Source organism: Taurulus bubalis (assembly GCF_910589615.1).
Source record: "Taurulus bubalis genome assembly, chromosome: 14".
NCBI classification, from domain to species: domain Eukaryota; kingdom Metazoa; phylum Chordata; class Actinopteri; order Perciformes; family Cottidae; genus Taurulus; species Taurulus bubalis.
In genome coordinates, this window is record NC_136602.1 from 10,362,878 (window position 1) to 10,380,798 (window position 17,921).

Sequence of the window (17,921 nt, forward strand, 5' to 3'; positions counted from 1 at the left end):
CTGCATTGTCATCGCCTAGGAGAGGTCTGTGTGTGTGTTGGGGGTGTGTAGGTAAAGACCCTGTCACTCCCCCAACATGAACACCTGTTGGAGACACCAAATCCCCTCTTTGTCTCCAGTCCCCTCTCAGTGGATTACCATGACAACGGCCATTCATATCATGGCTGAAGACTGATTATACAGCCTCACACGGTCAATTATCACTGAACGGAGTGCATTGTTTTAGGGGGACGCTGCTTTAAAAAAAACGGTAGGCTGAGTACACAGTTTTCTACAAAGCTTTATTTTGTACTTGAGTTGTCGTAGTCTCTTAGAACTGGATATTTATCTTGAGTTTCACATCACACCAGACTGCAAAAGTATAAATGCAAAAGTACCCAACAGCATAAAAAAACAAAACTCTACACAACTGTATTTGAGTATAAGGAATGATAACGTCGCATACGTTTTAATCAATAAGCAAGAGAGCAATAAAACAGTTAAAGAAACATATCCAACCTTTTATTACATCAGGTGAAAGGCAATTTTCAAAAGACTGATTGTGAGGGGAGGTGACTAATGTTAAGCACCATGGAGGAAACCAGGCGACACAAATAGCAGTGTAAACAATGCAGGCGATACAAGCACTAGGCACACACATCACATGAGTAATACAACCTGTGGGCACTCTGCGCTGTGCATATTCACTAAATATGGAGCTTAATTAGGTGGAATTAAAATGATAAAATAAGTGTTAAAATATAGTCATTAGATTGTATTGTCACATTTCTATGTTTCATTGTTCAACATTTGGTTTAGCGTAACAAAAGAACTTCACAAAAACAAACTATTTACAAAGGCAAAGAGTTCCCTCCCGTCGGGTCAACACAAATCATTCACATTATTGACTGGGATGTTAATATATATGTCCTATAATATACTTTATATCAAACTCTAACGGTGGCTATAAAGACGAGCTTTCCACAGCATATTACCATCGACTGACATTATGAGTCAAAACATCCATCGCTTTCAACCATCTGTGATTCCGGCATTCCTGGCACTTTCATTGCCCAAACAAGTAATTTCTGTAAAAGTCAAACTTTGCCACTCAAACCTCCATATGCAAGAATCATCCCATTGCAGGGCTCTTTCTGTTAGTCACAGTCAATTCCTTGTCACAATTACAATAAAGCAGCAACCATGAGAACAATACCACTGACAAAAATGTTTAAAAAAGCATTGGGAATTATTACTGAATTATCCATCACAGCATGTTTATTAGTATAAGAGTTAGTATGTAAATATGTAAAGACTATCAAATTATGTATTTAACTATCAAACACTATATTGTAATACCTAGAATATAAACCAACATATATTATTACAAGGTAGTATAACTATGAATATGTTCGTACTTCATATAAAGCTTAACGTTGTATAATCTTAGTATGTTCAGTCACTGTTACACGCAACTAGTGTGATTGTTCAATTTAAGAATTATAAAAACAATTTTCTTAGCTTTCAGTCTACATTCAACAATGAACTTGTGCAAAAAGGAGGAAAAAAACACAAGAACGTAACCTGTAATCTGATGTTTTCATAACCGTTGATTTTAAATCCCATTAAAATATGGGTAATAACCACAGATTAGCAGTTTTGCACATTTGATTTGTCTTTACTGAGCCCTTTGGGAGTGGTTAATCACAGGTCCTCGTGAGGAAAAAACTTTCATATTACCATTTGCTGGCACCTCTTGGAAAAACTTTCACATTAAATAATAGCTGTAAATGAGGGAAGGCTTTAAAATCAACCTCCTGGGAGACTTTCTGACTAAACGATACATTTCATTCCCTTCAACCAGATTGAAATTAAGAAGGCAATCCAGACGTTTCCCAAGCCAAACACTGATTGTTTTTACAGCAAATGACCTCAGGCCTCTACTTTTTCTTTCTCATCCTTCCTTTTCTTGCTTTTTTTCAAGAATGAAGGCGTGCGGAACTTATTTTTCTTTTTCTTGGTCTGGCTCTCCGGGGTCTGAGCCTCCCCCGTCTTCTCATTCGATGTAATAGAGATTTCGACTGTTTCTGAAGTGCTCAAACTCAGGTTGGATACCTCGATGCTCAGATCCTCGTCCGTCTCTTCTAGGTGGTCTTTCCCGTTGGGTATCGCGTCTGTCAAAAGATGAAACCCCGTCAGTGAGCGAGGATGCAGACGAGAAGTGCATCGCAAGGCTTTTTTTTTTTACAGATTACACCAGATGGATGTAAAACACAGAAGCAAACAAGCGGCTACTGCTGACAATTTCAAATCATTATAACTTCAATAGCTATTGGCTAGCTAATTACCGTGTTTAGCTGGCGTCATTATGGGAGAGAGCGAGAGGGAGATAGTTGAACCATCAAATGTTGTCATCTCCTCTGCATCAGTGGCATCATCATCTTCTGTAAAAAAGGATTAAAGTCACCAGAGGTCAGTCTTTCAATAAAGCCACTGTGTAAGTGAGTGAGGCCTATTAGATTAACAAATTCATGTTGCTCAGAATTGTTTTAGAATTTTCACTCTTTCCAGAAGCAACAGGACTATGAGTCTACAGCCATGCTAGTTGCTCTGTGAGGCTGCTTTGAGCTACATGTTAAAGTCAGATTCAAAGCACAGCTGAGACTATGCCCCCCCCCGATTTCATGATAAAACAAAATACCAGAAAATATATTTTTTGACCTGATGATGGCGCTGAATGAAAAATGAAGGGATCACAACAGTAATTACAATTCATCCAGAAGGGGACATGAATGTCTAGAGCCGATTTCATGGCAATCCAATCCAGGACATTTCAATCAAAACCTCATGATGGCGCTAAAGAACAGGGCACGGCATTGCCATGTTGCAACTAAAAACTGGTTTAACAACATTGCTACATTTGTATCAATCTCTATTCGCTGATGTGCTCCAAGGCTGACACATTGTTCTTGAGATAGTCAAAAAATAAAGGTGCTCCATCCACAGCTGTAAAAATGTTTCCCTCCTGCGCCCACATTTCACTGTCTGCAGTCATAACCAAGACATGAATAGTCTGACAAGACCAATGTCTTTTCATCTCATTTCTCCCCGTCCCTGTGAGTTGACTTCTTAGCTTAGAGAAAGAGTGAAACCATGGACTGACATTGTTTTCCTGCGAACGTTTTTGCAGGAATATCCTCATTTCAGTGAACATAGTTCCAACATTTCCTCCAGGCAGGAACCGAGCACTCTGACTGGACGGACTAATTAACTGCATGGACCACAGGTGTGTGAGACTGCTGTCATGAAGTACAGCAAACCTTTGGAACATATACAACTACAATATTAGCATTGCACCCAAATAATCATCGAGACATAGTCATTGCAATCTATGCAATAATGCATGATGTGTGTTTCTTTAATTTAAAAGACAAACAACTTCTATTTGATTCCATGGTTCTACTAAAATCTGCATTTATTGGGTCCGAAATTCTAGTTTGAACTACTTCTTTTTGGCCTTGCTTGGTGAAGTCAGAGATTGCTGTTAAACTTTGAGATAAGCTCCGTCTCCCCATCTCAATTTCATGACCTCTTTGAACATTAAGGATTAACTTAAAAACGCCATACACCCATAATCTACATGGGATGATGTCAGATATGAGCTTGTGTAAACCCAAGAAGGATTACATTAAGTAGAGGTTTTCTGTGCCGCTTAAGAGCAATAGAGCACTTTAAGGCTTTGTACTAGAAAAGGAACCTATTGGCTACCTTCTTGGCCTTGCTGCTTTCTTTCTACCAGGCTCTTGTATTCCTGCAGCACTCTCTCCGTGAGCTCATTGAAAGGGTTGGGGGGAAGAGAGCGAGTCTGCTCCTCGTCCTCGACGATGAAAGCCTGATTGACAGGAGAGAATAAAAAGATGTTATGGACACCTGATGTAATGCATTTATTTTAGGGCATAGAAGTGATTGCTCACGGGTAACAAGGACAACTGGTTATACATTTATGTTTCCATACAAAAGACTAAAAGTGGTTTGAATCACATTGTTGGTGAAGTTAAAAGGACTCAACCATGAAACAGAAGGACTATTGCACACTAAGGCAGGCTTTTTTTCCCCCTGTGCAAAAATGTGACTTTGATAACTTAATAATAGCCATTTTTATTGATCTAGGTGTAAAAACGTTTAGTACTTTCTTTTTTGTCTTTGGTTGAATGCTATGATTTAAAAACAACTTTTGTGGCTCATTAGTTAAATGTCTTGAGTGAATGGTAGTGTTGTAGTAATCTGAAAGGGCCGTGGTGATTGTGCTTCATGATTTAAAAGCTGCAGCAGTGTTTTAGAAAATGTGCTTCAGCAATTAAAACTAGAACACAGTGACACATGCAGTGTGGCTGCACCTTTGACTTTGTACCTTTTTACAAATGTTAAATATACTCACAGGGCCTTTTATGGTGTCCACGACAATGCCTGATAGTAACTGTGATTTTGGTCCGGAAGTCATCAGGTCTCTGTGCATTTCTTTTATCTGAACAAATGTGAGCAACAAAATCATATTAAACTTGGTTCTGGAATATTTGACATTACACATACAATATATGTGTGTCATACTGTTATAAACACTCAACAATACAGCAAATGACCAAAGAGTTCTTCAATTGATCATCATCTTTGTGATTGATTCTGTATGGACTGCAGCTCCCAGGGAGTCAGTAGAGCTGTATCAACCCGTCTAGTAATCGTTTATTTGGTCAACAAACCAACATTCGCTGGTTCCAGATCCTTAAATGTAGGAATTTGATTCTGTTCTTTGTCATATATGACAGCAAAGTACATTTTAATTGTTTTAACTGTTGATTGAATACAACAACCAATTTGGCAATATCAACTTGGGCTGTGGAAAATTATAATATCGACAAAAACAAGTAATAGAGGAAATAAATGGCAAATCAATCAATGAGCAAAATAGTTGTTAGTTGCAGCCTTACTTGCCAAAACATATTGATCGGCTGCAATTTATCGAATATATATAAATATACATATATACATACGAACACACAGAGAATGCAATGTTAAAATAGTATATTTGAGCTTAAACGGGATGTGCCTTTTGAAAATACCAACTCTAATAATGATACGATGCAGACAATAATAATTAATTATTTGGGCGTCTTTGAGGTTGAGAATTATATATATATGCCGTGTGATGTTTCAACTGACCTTGTTCCTCTTATCCAAAACCTCCGTGGGATTAGTGTTGAGTGGGACAAACTGGTTGGGGTCCTCAATCTTTATTGGTGTGCCGATGCTATTGCCGGGCTCTGACGACTTCATCCACTGAGAAAAAGGAATAAGTACAAATTGGGGGAAGAACTCAAATAAGACCAAATTGTATTTTTCGAACTGACCACAAGAGGGCAGGCTAATACAAAGGAATAGCTGCTCCCCAGCTCACTATTTCCTTTCGAGGCAAAAACCGCAAGGGCTAGATTATTAAATTCCTTGTTACAGTTTGACATGAAAAATCAACGCACCATGGTCTTGGTTCTGGGGCTGACATCCCCGCTGGGTGAATGTTCAGGAACATTGACCCTCAAGTAGCTGTTGGGCGAGTTGAGCCACCGGGTCCTTTCTCGTTGCTGTTTCTGCGCCATAAACTTGAAGGGGCTTCGCAGACCCAGCTCACTGTCCTCCAGCGACACAGCTGACACCGTGGCAGGGATCTCCACGTCGTTCTTAGAGCGGGGTTTTTCACGGACGATGGGGTTCCTATAAGAGTAGCCTGTTCTGTATCCCTAGAAGGTCACACGAAAAGGAGGCATTGCTCTAACATACTAAATTAACAATGTTCTTTCTCTTGTGTTCTTTGCAGTATTTTTTTGTGTTCTCCAGATCACACCCATTAAATAAGAATGATCAAATACAAAATATAAAAGATACAAAATTCAAAGGATGCACAGGCCACCCAAGATCCACTTAGACAATGCTTCTAAATATTTCAACAACACTGTATATACAAACAGCGTTTTTGCAGATGTGCCCAGTTTCAGAGGAAAAAGATAAAACTTTGGTTTAAAGCAGTGTGTTGTTAACAATACATCAAAGACGAGAGAGACAACTAGAAAACCGATGGGAACTCGCAGTGGGTGCAGAGTGTAGTCTGAAGCTGACAGTGCAACACTACAATCAAAATCAAAATTGGCATTTTCTCGCAGGCAGTATGACGAGTTTGCCACCGAAAAAAACAACCTGCTTTGGGCTTTGATTGCCACAATGTGGGCAGGCCATCATTTATTCACATTATTGTTGACTGCCACTGCACAGTTTTCAAGCATTTTTTGTGTATAGGCTTGATTAACTTATACATTGCTATGAACAATAGCAGAACGCACCTTCAGACTGCCTGTTGCATTGGGTGTACTGGCATTTGCACCTAGCGCCATATTCAAGGCTCGGAGACATCCAATTTCCAAAATTGCATACACCAGAGTCCTTACACCAAGTGACTGTGTGGTCTCTGTGGATGTGACTGCCCACAGCATGCCTCGCCATCTGGAAGCTATGATTGTGGGCGGGCTATGATCACACAGAGCTAACACAGCTGCAGCTCACTCCAGCCACACTTGTTAGCGAGACGCACACTAAAACAGACAATCTGACATTTTCTGTGTCCACAGAACTTGTCAGGGCCTGGTCATTAGCAGTGTGGTGGTCTAGCAGGGTTTAAATTGACAGAAAAGGAGCACTGCACAGCACCAAAATCGTTAACCTGCAGACAGCATGTTGGCCACAGACAGAAAAACATGGTCTCACAGTAATTACACGAGTATCAACAACAACAAAACTTGAACCGCTGATCCAATTACGCAATTTTTTGCAGATTAGATTAACAAAAACATATCGAGCTTCATTGTGTTCCCTAATCAGACACTTCCTGAGGAAGCGCCTTACACAGGAAACTCAAAGCCTCATGGGTAAAAGGCACAGGTCAGGGTTCGCTCACCAGGTTGTCCAGCATCCTCATAAGGGACTCGAGCTCGGCCTCGCCCACTTTCCACTTGACCTCGTTGTCCATCAGCAACCCAGCAGCGACTACTCCCTGGGTCAGGGGTTTAAACTTCTCTCTGTCCAGGAGCACCAGGTTGTCCACGCTGCCTGAACACCCCAAAGCATTCACCTAAAGTTAAACAAAGGAAAATCAATGATTCTGGGATACACGTTTCTTACTTTTGGAGTTACAAGACATATTATTATTATTCTCTAGAAAATGACTGATGTTTTTCCCCTAATTAATTAATTTGTATTCTGCAATGTCAAAGCTTATTTAGAGAATGTCATATTTTGACTTCTAAGATACAGTAGGATTTTTATTTAGAAAGAAATGTAATTATAAGACATAAGGGCTAAACAATAGAACACACTGGGATGATGAAAAAACAAACCAACTGCTTCCCCGAAAAAACCCAGCAGGAGTTTCTCAGAAACACTGCAGGGTTCCACCTGGCTCTGACTCTGAATAGTGCTCTCTGTCACATATTTGACTTAGCTTTGTTCAAACATTCTGTATGTTAGACATCAGCTTTGCTTTCATTTCAGGAACTGCAGTATTACCTTGTTATTGACTACGAAGTCTGACTCATTCATAGAAGAAATGGAAAAGATTGAGAAAGGTGAAATGAGAAAAATGCTTGTGATAGTAATGATAAAGTGATTTAAACACATGTAGCTGCCATGGCCCTGCTGATGCCCCTCCTCTCTACCTCCTTCTGCTTAATGGATCGTGGCTATCTGGATCATGGACCATGCCTTCTACTCATTATATGAATAATTTCTGTCCTATTCATTGAATGTGCTGTAACTCTGTTACGTTATTCATTCTGGCCACATGACATCTATTGCTTCTGTCCATCCGGGGAGAGGGATCCTCCTCTGTTGCTCTCCCTCAGGTTTCTTCCCCTTTTTTTCCCTGTGAAAGGGTTTTTACTATCTTTATTGGGGGAGTTTTTCCTGATCCGATGTGAGGTCCCGGGACAGGGATGTCATGTGTACAGATTGTAAAGCCCTCCGAGGCAAACTTGTATTTGCGATGATGGGCTATATATAATAAACTGAATTGAATTGAATTGTAGTTAACTTATAAATGTGTAAAGGTTTAATCAGGCCACCTTTAAGTTCAGAAATTGCTCTGGCAAATATATAGCAAATTACATGTCATAATCAGGAAGAGGTGGTATCAAGAATATTAGGATCAAGCTTTCCATACCTGGATTTCACACGCTTGCTGTGAGTGGTACACGTAGTGAAAAGCCTCTTCTACGGTTTCTCCCAAAGCGAGCAGCCCGTGGTTCCTCAGGATCATCACCTAAAAAACACAAGGGCAACACTTGAGCTGCCGACCATAATCACTATGAAACGCTAAACAAATCCAGCTGAGATAATACTATAGCATGGCCAGATGGCCAACATGAATCAATGTGTTTGTTAATTAGAAAATATTCCCCTATCAACATTTGTGGAACCCATAGTGCTGATAACATCCCTGCATCTTAAACCGAATAGTATTGTTCATTGTGCCCCTCTGGTTATTTTGAACGGTGAACTTCGTAACTAATTTCACAATCAACTAAGCTGTCTCCCGAGGGTGAACATATGAGCACCAACAGCTGAATAGATGGTGTCGACAGGTGTTTCTAATAGTCTGTCCCTGTCATCTATGCGAATGAGTAATTTGCATATTCACTTTCTTGTGGGAGTTAGATAAGATCGATGCCACTCTCACATTTTAAAGTCTGGTAGCTATCAGCACCTCTGTTGCTCACTAATAGCATGTTGATTTTTTTAATCAAGAGTGTTTATCTCTGGACTGCCGGGCTAACTGCCTTCTCCTTCTTCCAGTCGTTATGCTAAGGTAATCATCTCCTGGCTTTAGCTTCATATTCAGCAGTCAAATATCAATCTTTGACTTTCAGCAATTAAAACAAATGAGTGTATTTCGAAAAATGCTAAACTGTACGAGTCAAAAGTATTTCAAATGTTCTGTTCCCTTAATGTAATTGTAAAGTGATGGTGACAAAATATTTACGGTTAGTTAGCAAAAAAGAAAAAAATGCATTAAATTTTAGTAACAACATGTGACACACTTCAGTTCCAGTTGTGCAATCAGTCTAATAAAATAACACCTGACTTGCAAAACCTGCTATCCCATGAGAAAGTGAGCCTGTCACTAATGGAGTCCCTTGGTTTGACAGTACCTTGGCAGTCGGGCCCAGAGATTTCTGAAACTCCACCTTCTCCTCTTTATTATCCAGGCTGCCATGGTAACCACAGCAGCTCACATCTCCCAGAAGCAAAGCCTCCTGGGAAATGGGCAGGATTCCACATTTCATCGAGGACACCTGTTAGCATGGGATAAAAGCAAAAAGCTGTGACGCACCGACATATAAATAGAAGCACATATTTTTGCTATCAGGCACAAACAAAACTTTACACAGTGATGTTCATCATGCGCTGTGCATTTTACAGCCCAGCTTCAAAGGAAATTGTAAAAGCCCATTACAGGGTGTCTGCATCTAAAATAAGTAGCAGGGGCCTGCTTTTAATTCAGCCTTTTACCCGGTTGCTAAATAATCATTTAGCAGCAGCTTTTATGCTTTGATTAAGATGAAGCTCATTTAATATCGCCTGGAGTGTACTTACAGCAGCTGTAGCGGGGGTATGTATATGGATAATGCATCTCACGTCGGGGCGCATTGAGTAAATGGCTGCATGAGGAGCAAACCCAAAGTGGTCGATGCCCAGATCAGTAGAACCCTGGTCCACCACCTCACCAATTATGTTTACTTTCACCTAAACATGGCAGAAAAAAAAGAAGAACCAGGTCATTATTTTAAATACAAAATATGTGAACCATTAAAGTTACCCTGTGGAGTTTTCTTGTAAACAAACAAAGCTACTTGAGGCCAGACAAAGCGTTGAATTTATTTCTTCCCTCGTAAAACAGCTGCAATGCAGTTTTTCCCTTTAATATATTTTGAAACCGGCATCATTTACGTCCTTGTTTGCTTGCTAGCAGTCTCCTTCTTCCCTACCTCTTGCTGGAGCATTACTATGTGTGTGTGTATTGCGTCACCTTCATGCTTCTTTGTCTGCATGCAGCTCATTATACTAATGTGCATAGAACCTCGCTGGGATTTGTACGCCATGTATGATCCCTTGTGGGCATTCATGACATACAAATAAAACAAGGACCCACACCACCAAACACTCGATGGTATCATTATAACACTTTTTACTGTGTATGACTCCATAGCACTACTACTAGTCAAAAACGCCACAGAGTGCCGTTAAGGCCAAACTAATTCATCATGTATCTTCTGTACACATGATAAATTGATTAAAATTCGCTGATAATCCGAACACTGATAATCCGAGTCAAACATTTACACATTCATTTTTTTTTTGCCCTGTGCGTGTTTTAAAATTCCAGGACAAAACAGGCTGCACTCATGATCAGAAAATGACAACAAAACAGTCATTGTGCTTACCAAATTTGCTGCCGTCACCTCAGCGAAAGACAGACCTCGTGGACTAATGAGAACATGGTCCTGTTCTTTACTGACACGGACCTGAAACACAATGCACGTATTATTAAAATCCAAAACCGATCTAGGTTACAATGAAATTAATAACGTCTGTGATGTTACTCCAGTGTATAATCAATGTTGACTAAGCTCAGGCAGGAGAATCTAAGACTTAAATATATATATATATATATATATATATATATATATATATATATATATATATATATATATATATATATATATACATACACATACATAAGTGTATATATGTGTATGCATGTATATACGTGTGTGTGTGTATATATATGTATATATATATATACATACATACATACATACACGTAGACACATTTGTGTATATGTATTTCTGAACCATATAATGCTTCTGCAGGAATGTTTCCCTCATAAATGTATTCTTGCCATGGTCAAAAAGCACCAAAGCCACAGGAGACCAGATCTCTACTGTTATTTAAAAAGTTATTTAAGATGGATTAGCAGCTACCCAGAGCAACCATTTCCTAGATTCAAGGGTACAGGAAACTCTGAACCACAAAGGAAAGCTCTCTTCACTCTGAAAAACTAAAAGAATCAGCGTGTGGGTTGAGAAAACTGACTTTCTAGGCTTTAGTCTTTGGGGAAAATCTGAGCCTTGTATCTTGACATCGCAGGTGTTCATCACATATTTCAGTTTGGGTTCTTGCTGTTGGGAAGCTGTACATATTCACAAATCTGACTTTTCCAAACCATAAATAATATATGGGCTCTGAAAATTAAGAGGCATTTCCCTTTAAGCCTACCAGTAGCCATAAAACATGAGGCACACATAAAGTTACACAAACCGTGTGTGGCATACGTAAGCAGATGTGCAATGGAGCAGCAAGAAGTTGTACTCACAGTATTGTAGGAGCTTGTAAAACGAGCCCAGCTGAAGAGGTCAACAAGCCTGTAGAGGCTGGCCAGCCTGCAGCGACTCTGCTTCTCCCCTTTGGCAAAGGAGGGAGACTCGATGCCAAACAAGTCATTCACTGGAGTCACCATCCCAATGCCTGCCACGAGACATACTATCATCAGCAACTTGTGATGCACCAACAACAGTACATTTGTATTTTTTTTCAAACATCTAGAATGGTGATGACATGGTTTGCTCCTACAGTATATAAAGTAAAAACATCCCAGGGAGTCTCTTCAGATGAAGCTTAAAAAGGGCCTATCTCAGAATTCCCATGGAGAAACCGAAGGGTATTTTTGGGCTGCAACACCATAAAAAGGCATTTAATGATACAGGACCCTTATCTATTACAGCCACTTTAGCTTCTTATAGAGATGGCTCTGCCTCGGCAACCCCATCGATATTTCCATCAGTGACATTTTTCCTGAACATTTCCAGTTCTGAGTGATCTCTGTGACCTCCACAGACACATAAGACCAAGAGGTTAGGCAAACATAATCCACTTTCCAAATGGCTGCATCATTACCAAGACTTATCATGAGGTCTGGCTACTTAATAGGAACACTGACAATGAAGAATGCTGTAAACAGCTTTCTGCCTTCTCTGCTGTTTCAGGGTTGTTGCTCAGTGTCACAGGAGTCTGACAATGAAGATATTCAGCCTGCATAATGCACACGCAGACACAGTGAATGACAATCAGACCCGAAAAGGGAGATAGATGGAGAGATTTGAGACAATTACACACACAAACACACTGCTACTCACTGATGGGCGAAGTCAGAGGGCCTGCCCCTCCCATGGTGCTGGCCATGACCAGGTCAGCAATCTGTCTCAGAGCCAGAAGACCTGTAGGGTTGTTGCCCTTCGTCATCTGATCCTCAATCAGACCTTCCAACTCATCTTTAAACACCTGTAGACAAAAAAAAAGAGAGTTTATTGTACGGCTCATTTAACGAGCAACACTATAAACATAGCCTAACCGTATCTCACTTCAACACCTCAGGATGCCAGGGAGCACAGCATGCTTATTAAATCTGTAAACAAATCACCAAAGACAACTTGAAACCTCTTTGTATGCCTGTGAAAAGGACTTGAGTAGAAGCAGGGGGATCGAATTAAACCTTACAATTAATGTTTGCCTTCAAAAGTAGCCTGTGAGTCTTGAAACAGCACTTTTTTTTCCTCATATGCAGCTAAGCTCCAGCATTCTGCTTCATCCAACCATGGTTCCCATGGTGATGAGATGAGCTCCACTTGTTGGGCCTGTTATGCAATCACAGAGTGTGAGCTTGTCTTATTTCGATGCACTTCATTGACATGTGTTTACTTCATCTAACTCCACTGCACTGAGATATTTTCTCCTGCAGTATATGGGTGCAGAATGAAAGACAAATACTACAATTAGGGCGACAACCAAAGAATATGTTCATTACCGGTTAATGGCTTAAGCTCCTGATTATCCAAACATAGCAAGATTGCCCGTTTATATTCCGTGTTTTGTTTTCCAACCCTTAATATTGTGCAAGACAAATAAAGCCAACCTTTTTTCAGAACCAGAGAACGTGCTTAAAATCGTATGTAAATGTTTAATCGATGATCAAAATTGTTGCGAGTTAATCGACTAATCTTTGAATGGACTAGCTGTTTTAGCTCTAGCTTACAATACAGATATTGTGTATTTTAAGTATATCAGAAATGTGTTAAAATATGTCTATTCTTCCTTTTAAAAACAAGTTGCCTATGTGTGACGGTACATTTCATTCCAGCTGCAGTGTAAACCACAGCTAAACCCATCAGCGTGTATGAAATAACCCTCAAATAAATGGAAAATAACAATGCATTTCATTCGGCCTTGAGTGAAGGTGCCTCTCCGGCTTTGAAAGCTCGGTTTATTACTCATACACGCTGAAAGCTAGTGTGTAGGAGGGCACTTATACGGAGCTGCGAGCTACATACTGGACTCTGCAAGATCTGGGTGACCCTCTTCTTCTGCTCCATCATATTGAAGTCCTGCCTCAGGTCCGGCGACATGTTCTTGCTGCGGAGGTACTCCGGGTCACTGTCATTGTTGGACAAGGACAGGGTGAGGGACCCCGCCGCCTGCCTCACCTCCACCAGGCTCATGTCCTCCTACTCTTCCTCTGGGATCTGTAACAAAAAGATGAAAAAACGCGGCTTACTTCACATCCAGGCTGTCAAGGCGACGGGTTGTTGTTTCACCAGGAAAGACACTGTATGGGTGCTGTGGTGACTCATGTAATAACAGGGATGAGGACAAACACGGGGAGGACGTTGTCTTATGATTGATGCTGCTTTGTGAGTGCAAAGCTGTTGATGTGCAAAAAAAAATATGAGTTAGTCACTGCAGCTGTAAACTCAATGTAGTATTCACAGAGGTAATTACAATGCAATAACACAGCAGTGAATGTGAACCAACAACTCTCATTCTCACTGGTTTAGTTTCCTCTTACTTTGTGGGTTCTTAGCTATAAAAATCTCACTGTCTATTTCTTCTCCACACAGATGGAGGCCGACTCATAAAAGCCTCCCCACTTCCACCGCTCACCCAGAAGCTATAAAAGCATCGACAACAGTAAACAAAGGTAGGCCTCATGTAAATAAGCTCGCTTGAATAGCAGTTAGCACCTTTAGTGCCGCCGTGGTACCTGAATGTGGGGGTGGATGGATGAAGGAGACCCGGCCAGCACTACGTTACATTAGGCCTGCAAACCCAACGTAAACTTCTACCGGTGGTTTTGCAGGAGAATGCCCTCCAGAACACTCAGTACACGGCGTCAAATTACAACTTTAAACCACTTTTATACTGCGAAAAGTACCGCGGGAGGGAGGGGGGGTATGGTAGCAGAAGCGAACACAAACCCACGAGGAGTAAAACTGTTACTGTAAGTTGATAGTTACCTGAAACAAAGTGCTCAATTCGTGAGTTCACAGGCTCCGGACGGTGAGGTGTCGAGTTTCCTAAAAACAAGAGGCTCCAGGATATTAGTCCCGACTCTGATACATTGTGTGAAAGAGCGCAACTTGGCGCCGCTACAGTCTCCAGACGGCGCAGGCTGCCTGCTGCGGGTGAGTGGCGAGATGAAGAAGAGTGAAGAGCGGCTGCATGGAGGAGGGTGTGGGTGTGTTTGTGTGGGAAAAAAGGAAAAGTGACCATGTGACTTCACTTATCCACCCACCACCGGGTCTTATGTATGCAGCGGGACAAAGGAATGGCCACTCAGGACCAGCCGACAGCTTTTTAGGCTCTTCTTTACAACAACACTGTAGCTTTTCTGTACCGGCTTGTAGTTTCTGCGTTTGAGCCAGAGTTTGTGATCTGTTTTGCCCCCCGTTCTCTCTCGCATAATTTTAGATACTTTATCTATGTGTGTGTGTGTGTGTGTGTGTGTGTGTGTGTGTGTGTGTGTGTGTGTGTGTGTGTGTGTGTGTGTGTGTGTGCGTGCGTGCGTGATTCATTAGCTTCTTACCACCTCATTTCATAAATAACTGAGGCTCCTGTGTTGCCATGACCCCTCAGTGAAGGTTTTCAACAAAGCTATATGGCCCAGCCATAACAAAACAGAAGCACTTCAAAGCCAGAACAAGTGCTTCCCTCAAAAAAGTGAGTGCTTCCTACCCAAAAAAAAGTTTTCTACAATATAGGAGGTTGCCTCTAAGAAAGCAATGAAACGCAGCTATTCTCTCTAGGAGGAAACACAATACTATTTCTGATTTATTTTATTCACTTTCGACTCAATCCTACAAACACAATGTACCCTGATCATTCTAAAGTAAAGCCATGTGCAACACTATACTATACTAAACTACATCAGACATGCAGTATATCTGTCCACCATTGGTCACATTGAACAGCAAAATGATCATCACTAAATGTGCTGGCTTTGCTTTCTTGCGAGTCAAATAGCATATAAGATCATCTAATTATAATATAGCGATAATAACACCAGCTAATGGAGCCGTGTGCTCGGTTGTTACAGAAAAGACTTGCACGCTGCTTTTCTTCAAGCGAATTAAATTGGTCCTCAAACTGTAAACGGGAAATAAGATCAAGATTAAAGCGAATGCGAAGCTTTGCAGCCTTTGTAGCTCTCAACTCTTCTCTGTCGTGCTGGCCGGTCTCTCCACAGAGTAGTGTAGCGAAATTCAAATGCTGTCCAATTTAAGTGAAGGCAACTCAGGAATCTCTCATTTTCCCAGCACCCTGCCCCTGCCCGAGTCATTACCCCTTTAATCCCACCCAATCAGACACACACATATCTAGATTTTGGGAGCAAGAGAGAGAGAGAGACTGACTGACATAACAATGTCAGGACATAGAGTGCAGTCTGGGAGGCGGAGCAGAAATGTGGACATATGGGTTTGATGTAATGAAAAGCAGAACTTCCTCACTCCAGGGCTGTGTGAACCCTCAAACCCCGAAACCCTGAAACCCTGCCTCCCTGTTTCTGGCCGAGCTCCCACCGAAACCACATACAAGCTTAAATGTCTCCACACACACAAACACACACTAAACACACACTCAACATCCTCCCACCCGCCAGCCCCCGCATTCTTGCTGACTATTTGAACTTTTCAGCGAGGGCAGTCTATCTTGAAAGCATTGACCAAATGTCAGGCGTTATTAGTCGACGTCTCATTCATACAGATTACTGTGGAGGATAATGATGTCCGCAGATAAAAGCACACCTTTGTCTTGTCACAAACCTGCTACTCCCCTGGAAATAACTTCCACATGCAGACACACAAATGGTGCCTGGAATCCACAGTAAAAGCTGTGAGAGAGACATCAGTACAAAGAATAACAATCAGCATCATGTCACGGTTGAACTTTGGTTGAGCTTAAAAAAAGTCTGGCACCATGGCAGACAGAGCATGTTGTACTGAAAACGCAAGGATGCATAAAGCCACCTTTTGGCCTGCAGTAGGCCATACACAAATATGAATCATGTGATTAGATATTAATTTTATCGCGGTGATCTACCTCTCTGGAGTGTAATGACTTGTGAGTGAAATTAATAATGGAACTCCAGATATCTGGACTTTTAGTCCCTAGTCACTACTTCCCATGATGCAACTCAATAGTGTGTTTCATTCTTTCATTAGACCCTCCCTGCCTGTTAACAGGGCATGTCTTTCTCACCCCAATTTGTAACACAGACGTTGTATGTTATACATGTGTTGCCTCCAAGTCCAAGCTGATAATGACATCATGGAGGTCATTTTCTCAAATTTGACAAAAGCTTAAGAGCACATGTTGTACAACTGTTGCACAGGGTTTTCCCATTTTTACCACACTTTTTTGATAGCTCTTCTGGACTGCTTTATTCTCAGGTCATTAATAATAAAACACCTCATAGCTGATGATGTACATAAGTACTGGACTACAACAAAGCCAGCTTTAGGTGATTTGGTTCATTGGATATTATGATAATGATTTTGTTTGATCATAAAACCTATTTTTCAGCTGCAAGATTCTTCGGAATGAAAAATAATCTGTGGGATCTGCAGAGTCTTGCTTCAAGCTGCCGGATGATACTCTAAATTCATCATGTATACTCTCAGGTACCGCAGATGTCACCAAAGTACTGCATGACGAGAATAACACAGACTAGAGTGTTCAGTGGATCTTTGTCATTGGGAACAATGAATGAATAGACAATCATCATCATCACGGTTTATTGGGAACCACTCAGAAAGCACTACAAACACCCGGAGCAACAGATGTAACATTCTTATCATGATTGATGTGGAGGGGGGGAAATGACAACTTTGTCTCAGGCCTGTTTCCAGCACAGTTGCCATGGTAACCAATACGTACGCATGTCTCTTGTCTGAGCCTGAATTAGGAGAAGAGTGAATCTCTGCCAGATAACGTCCACTTTTACAGACAAGAGTCTGTTCTCTGAAAAATGCATGAAAAGAGAAAATAGAACTCCACATGGAAACACAATGAGGAGAAGCAAATAGAACTCCAGTTGTTCTGCCTCCTTCACTGATTGTTCTTCCTTGTAATTAAAGCACAAAGGAAAGGGCCATTGTATTCCCTCTTTAATTACAGCCCTTCTGTATTGATCACCTACAAGATTGAATTCACAACTGTTTCCCATCCAACTATGGACATTTTTGATATATTGGCCAAAACCCTTTCATAGTTTTGCCAGACCCCGTTAAGATAACCATTTCTGGTAATTATACTTTGGCCATTGCTGGGCACCTTTTTATATCAACTCAACCTGACCCGTTGCCCCATGTGCAAAATTGTTTAGCGCCTTATGGCAGCACAATAATCTGTGAATCTTTTTTGTTTTTTAAAGATATTTAGATATTATTTCCCCAGTAGTCTACCCGACACAGGTGATGGTTTGCCCTCAAAAACATGAATGATCATGAAC

The 17,921-nt window shown here is 40.9% G+C and overlaps 1 protein-coding gene across 1 annotated transcript; it reads right to left on the bottom strand.

Moving 5' to 3' along the window:
* Positions 1–1,911: 1,911 nt before the first annotated feature.
* On the bottom strand, positions 1,912–13,632 carry add3b (adducin 3 (gamma) b; the record flags this gene model as incomplete). Its single annotated transcript, XM_079230172.1, has 14 exons — positions 1,912–2,153; positions 2,328–2,423; positions 3,748–3,871; positions 4,418–4,504; positions 5,197–5,313; positions 5,511–5,771; positions 6,980–7,153; positions 8,240–8,338; positions 9,228–9,371; positions 9,673–9,822; positions 10,521–10,601; positions 11,454–11,605; positions 12,274–12,418; positions 13,465–13,632. The coding sequence occupies 14 exons, from the start codon at positions 13,630–13,632 to the stop codon at positions 1,912–1,914; spliced, it is 2,040 nt and encodes a 679-aa protein (XP_079086298.1).
* Between the last annotated feature and the right edge of the window lie 4,289 nt (positions 13,633–17,921).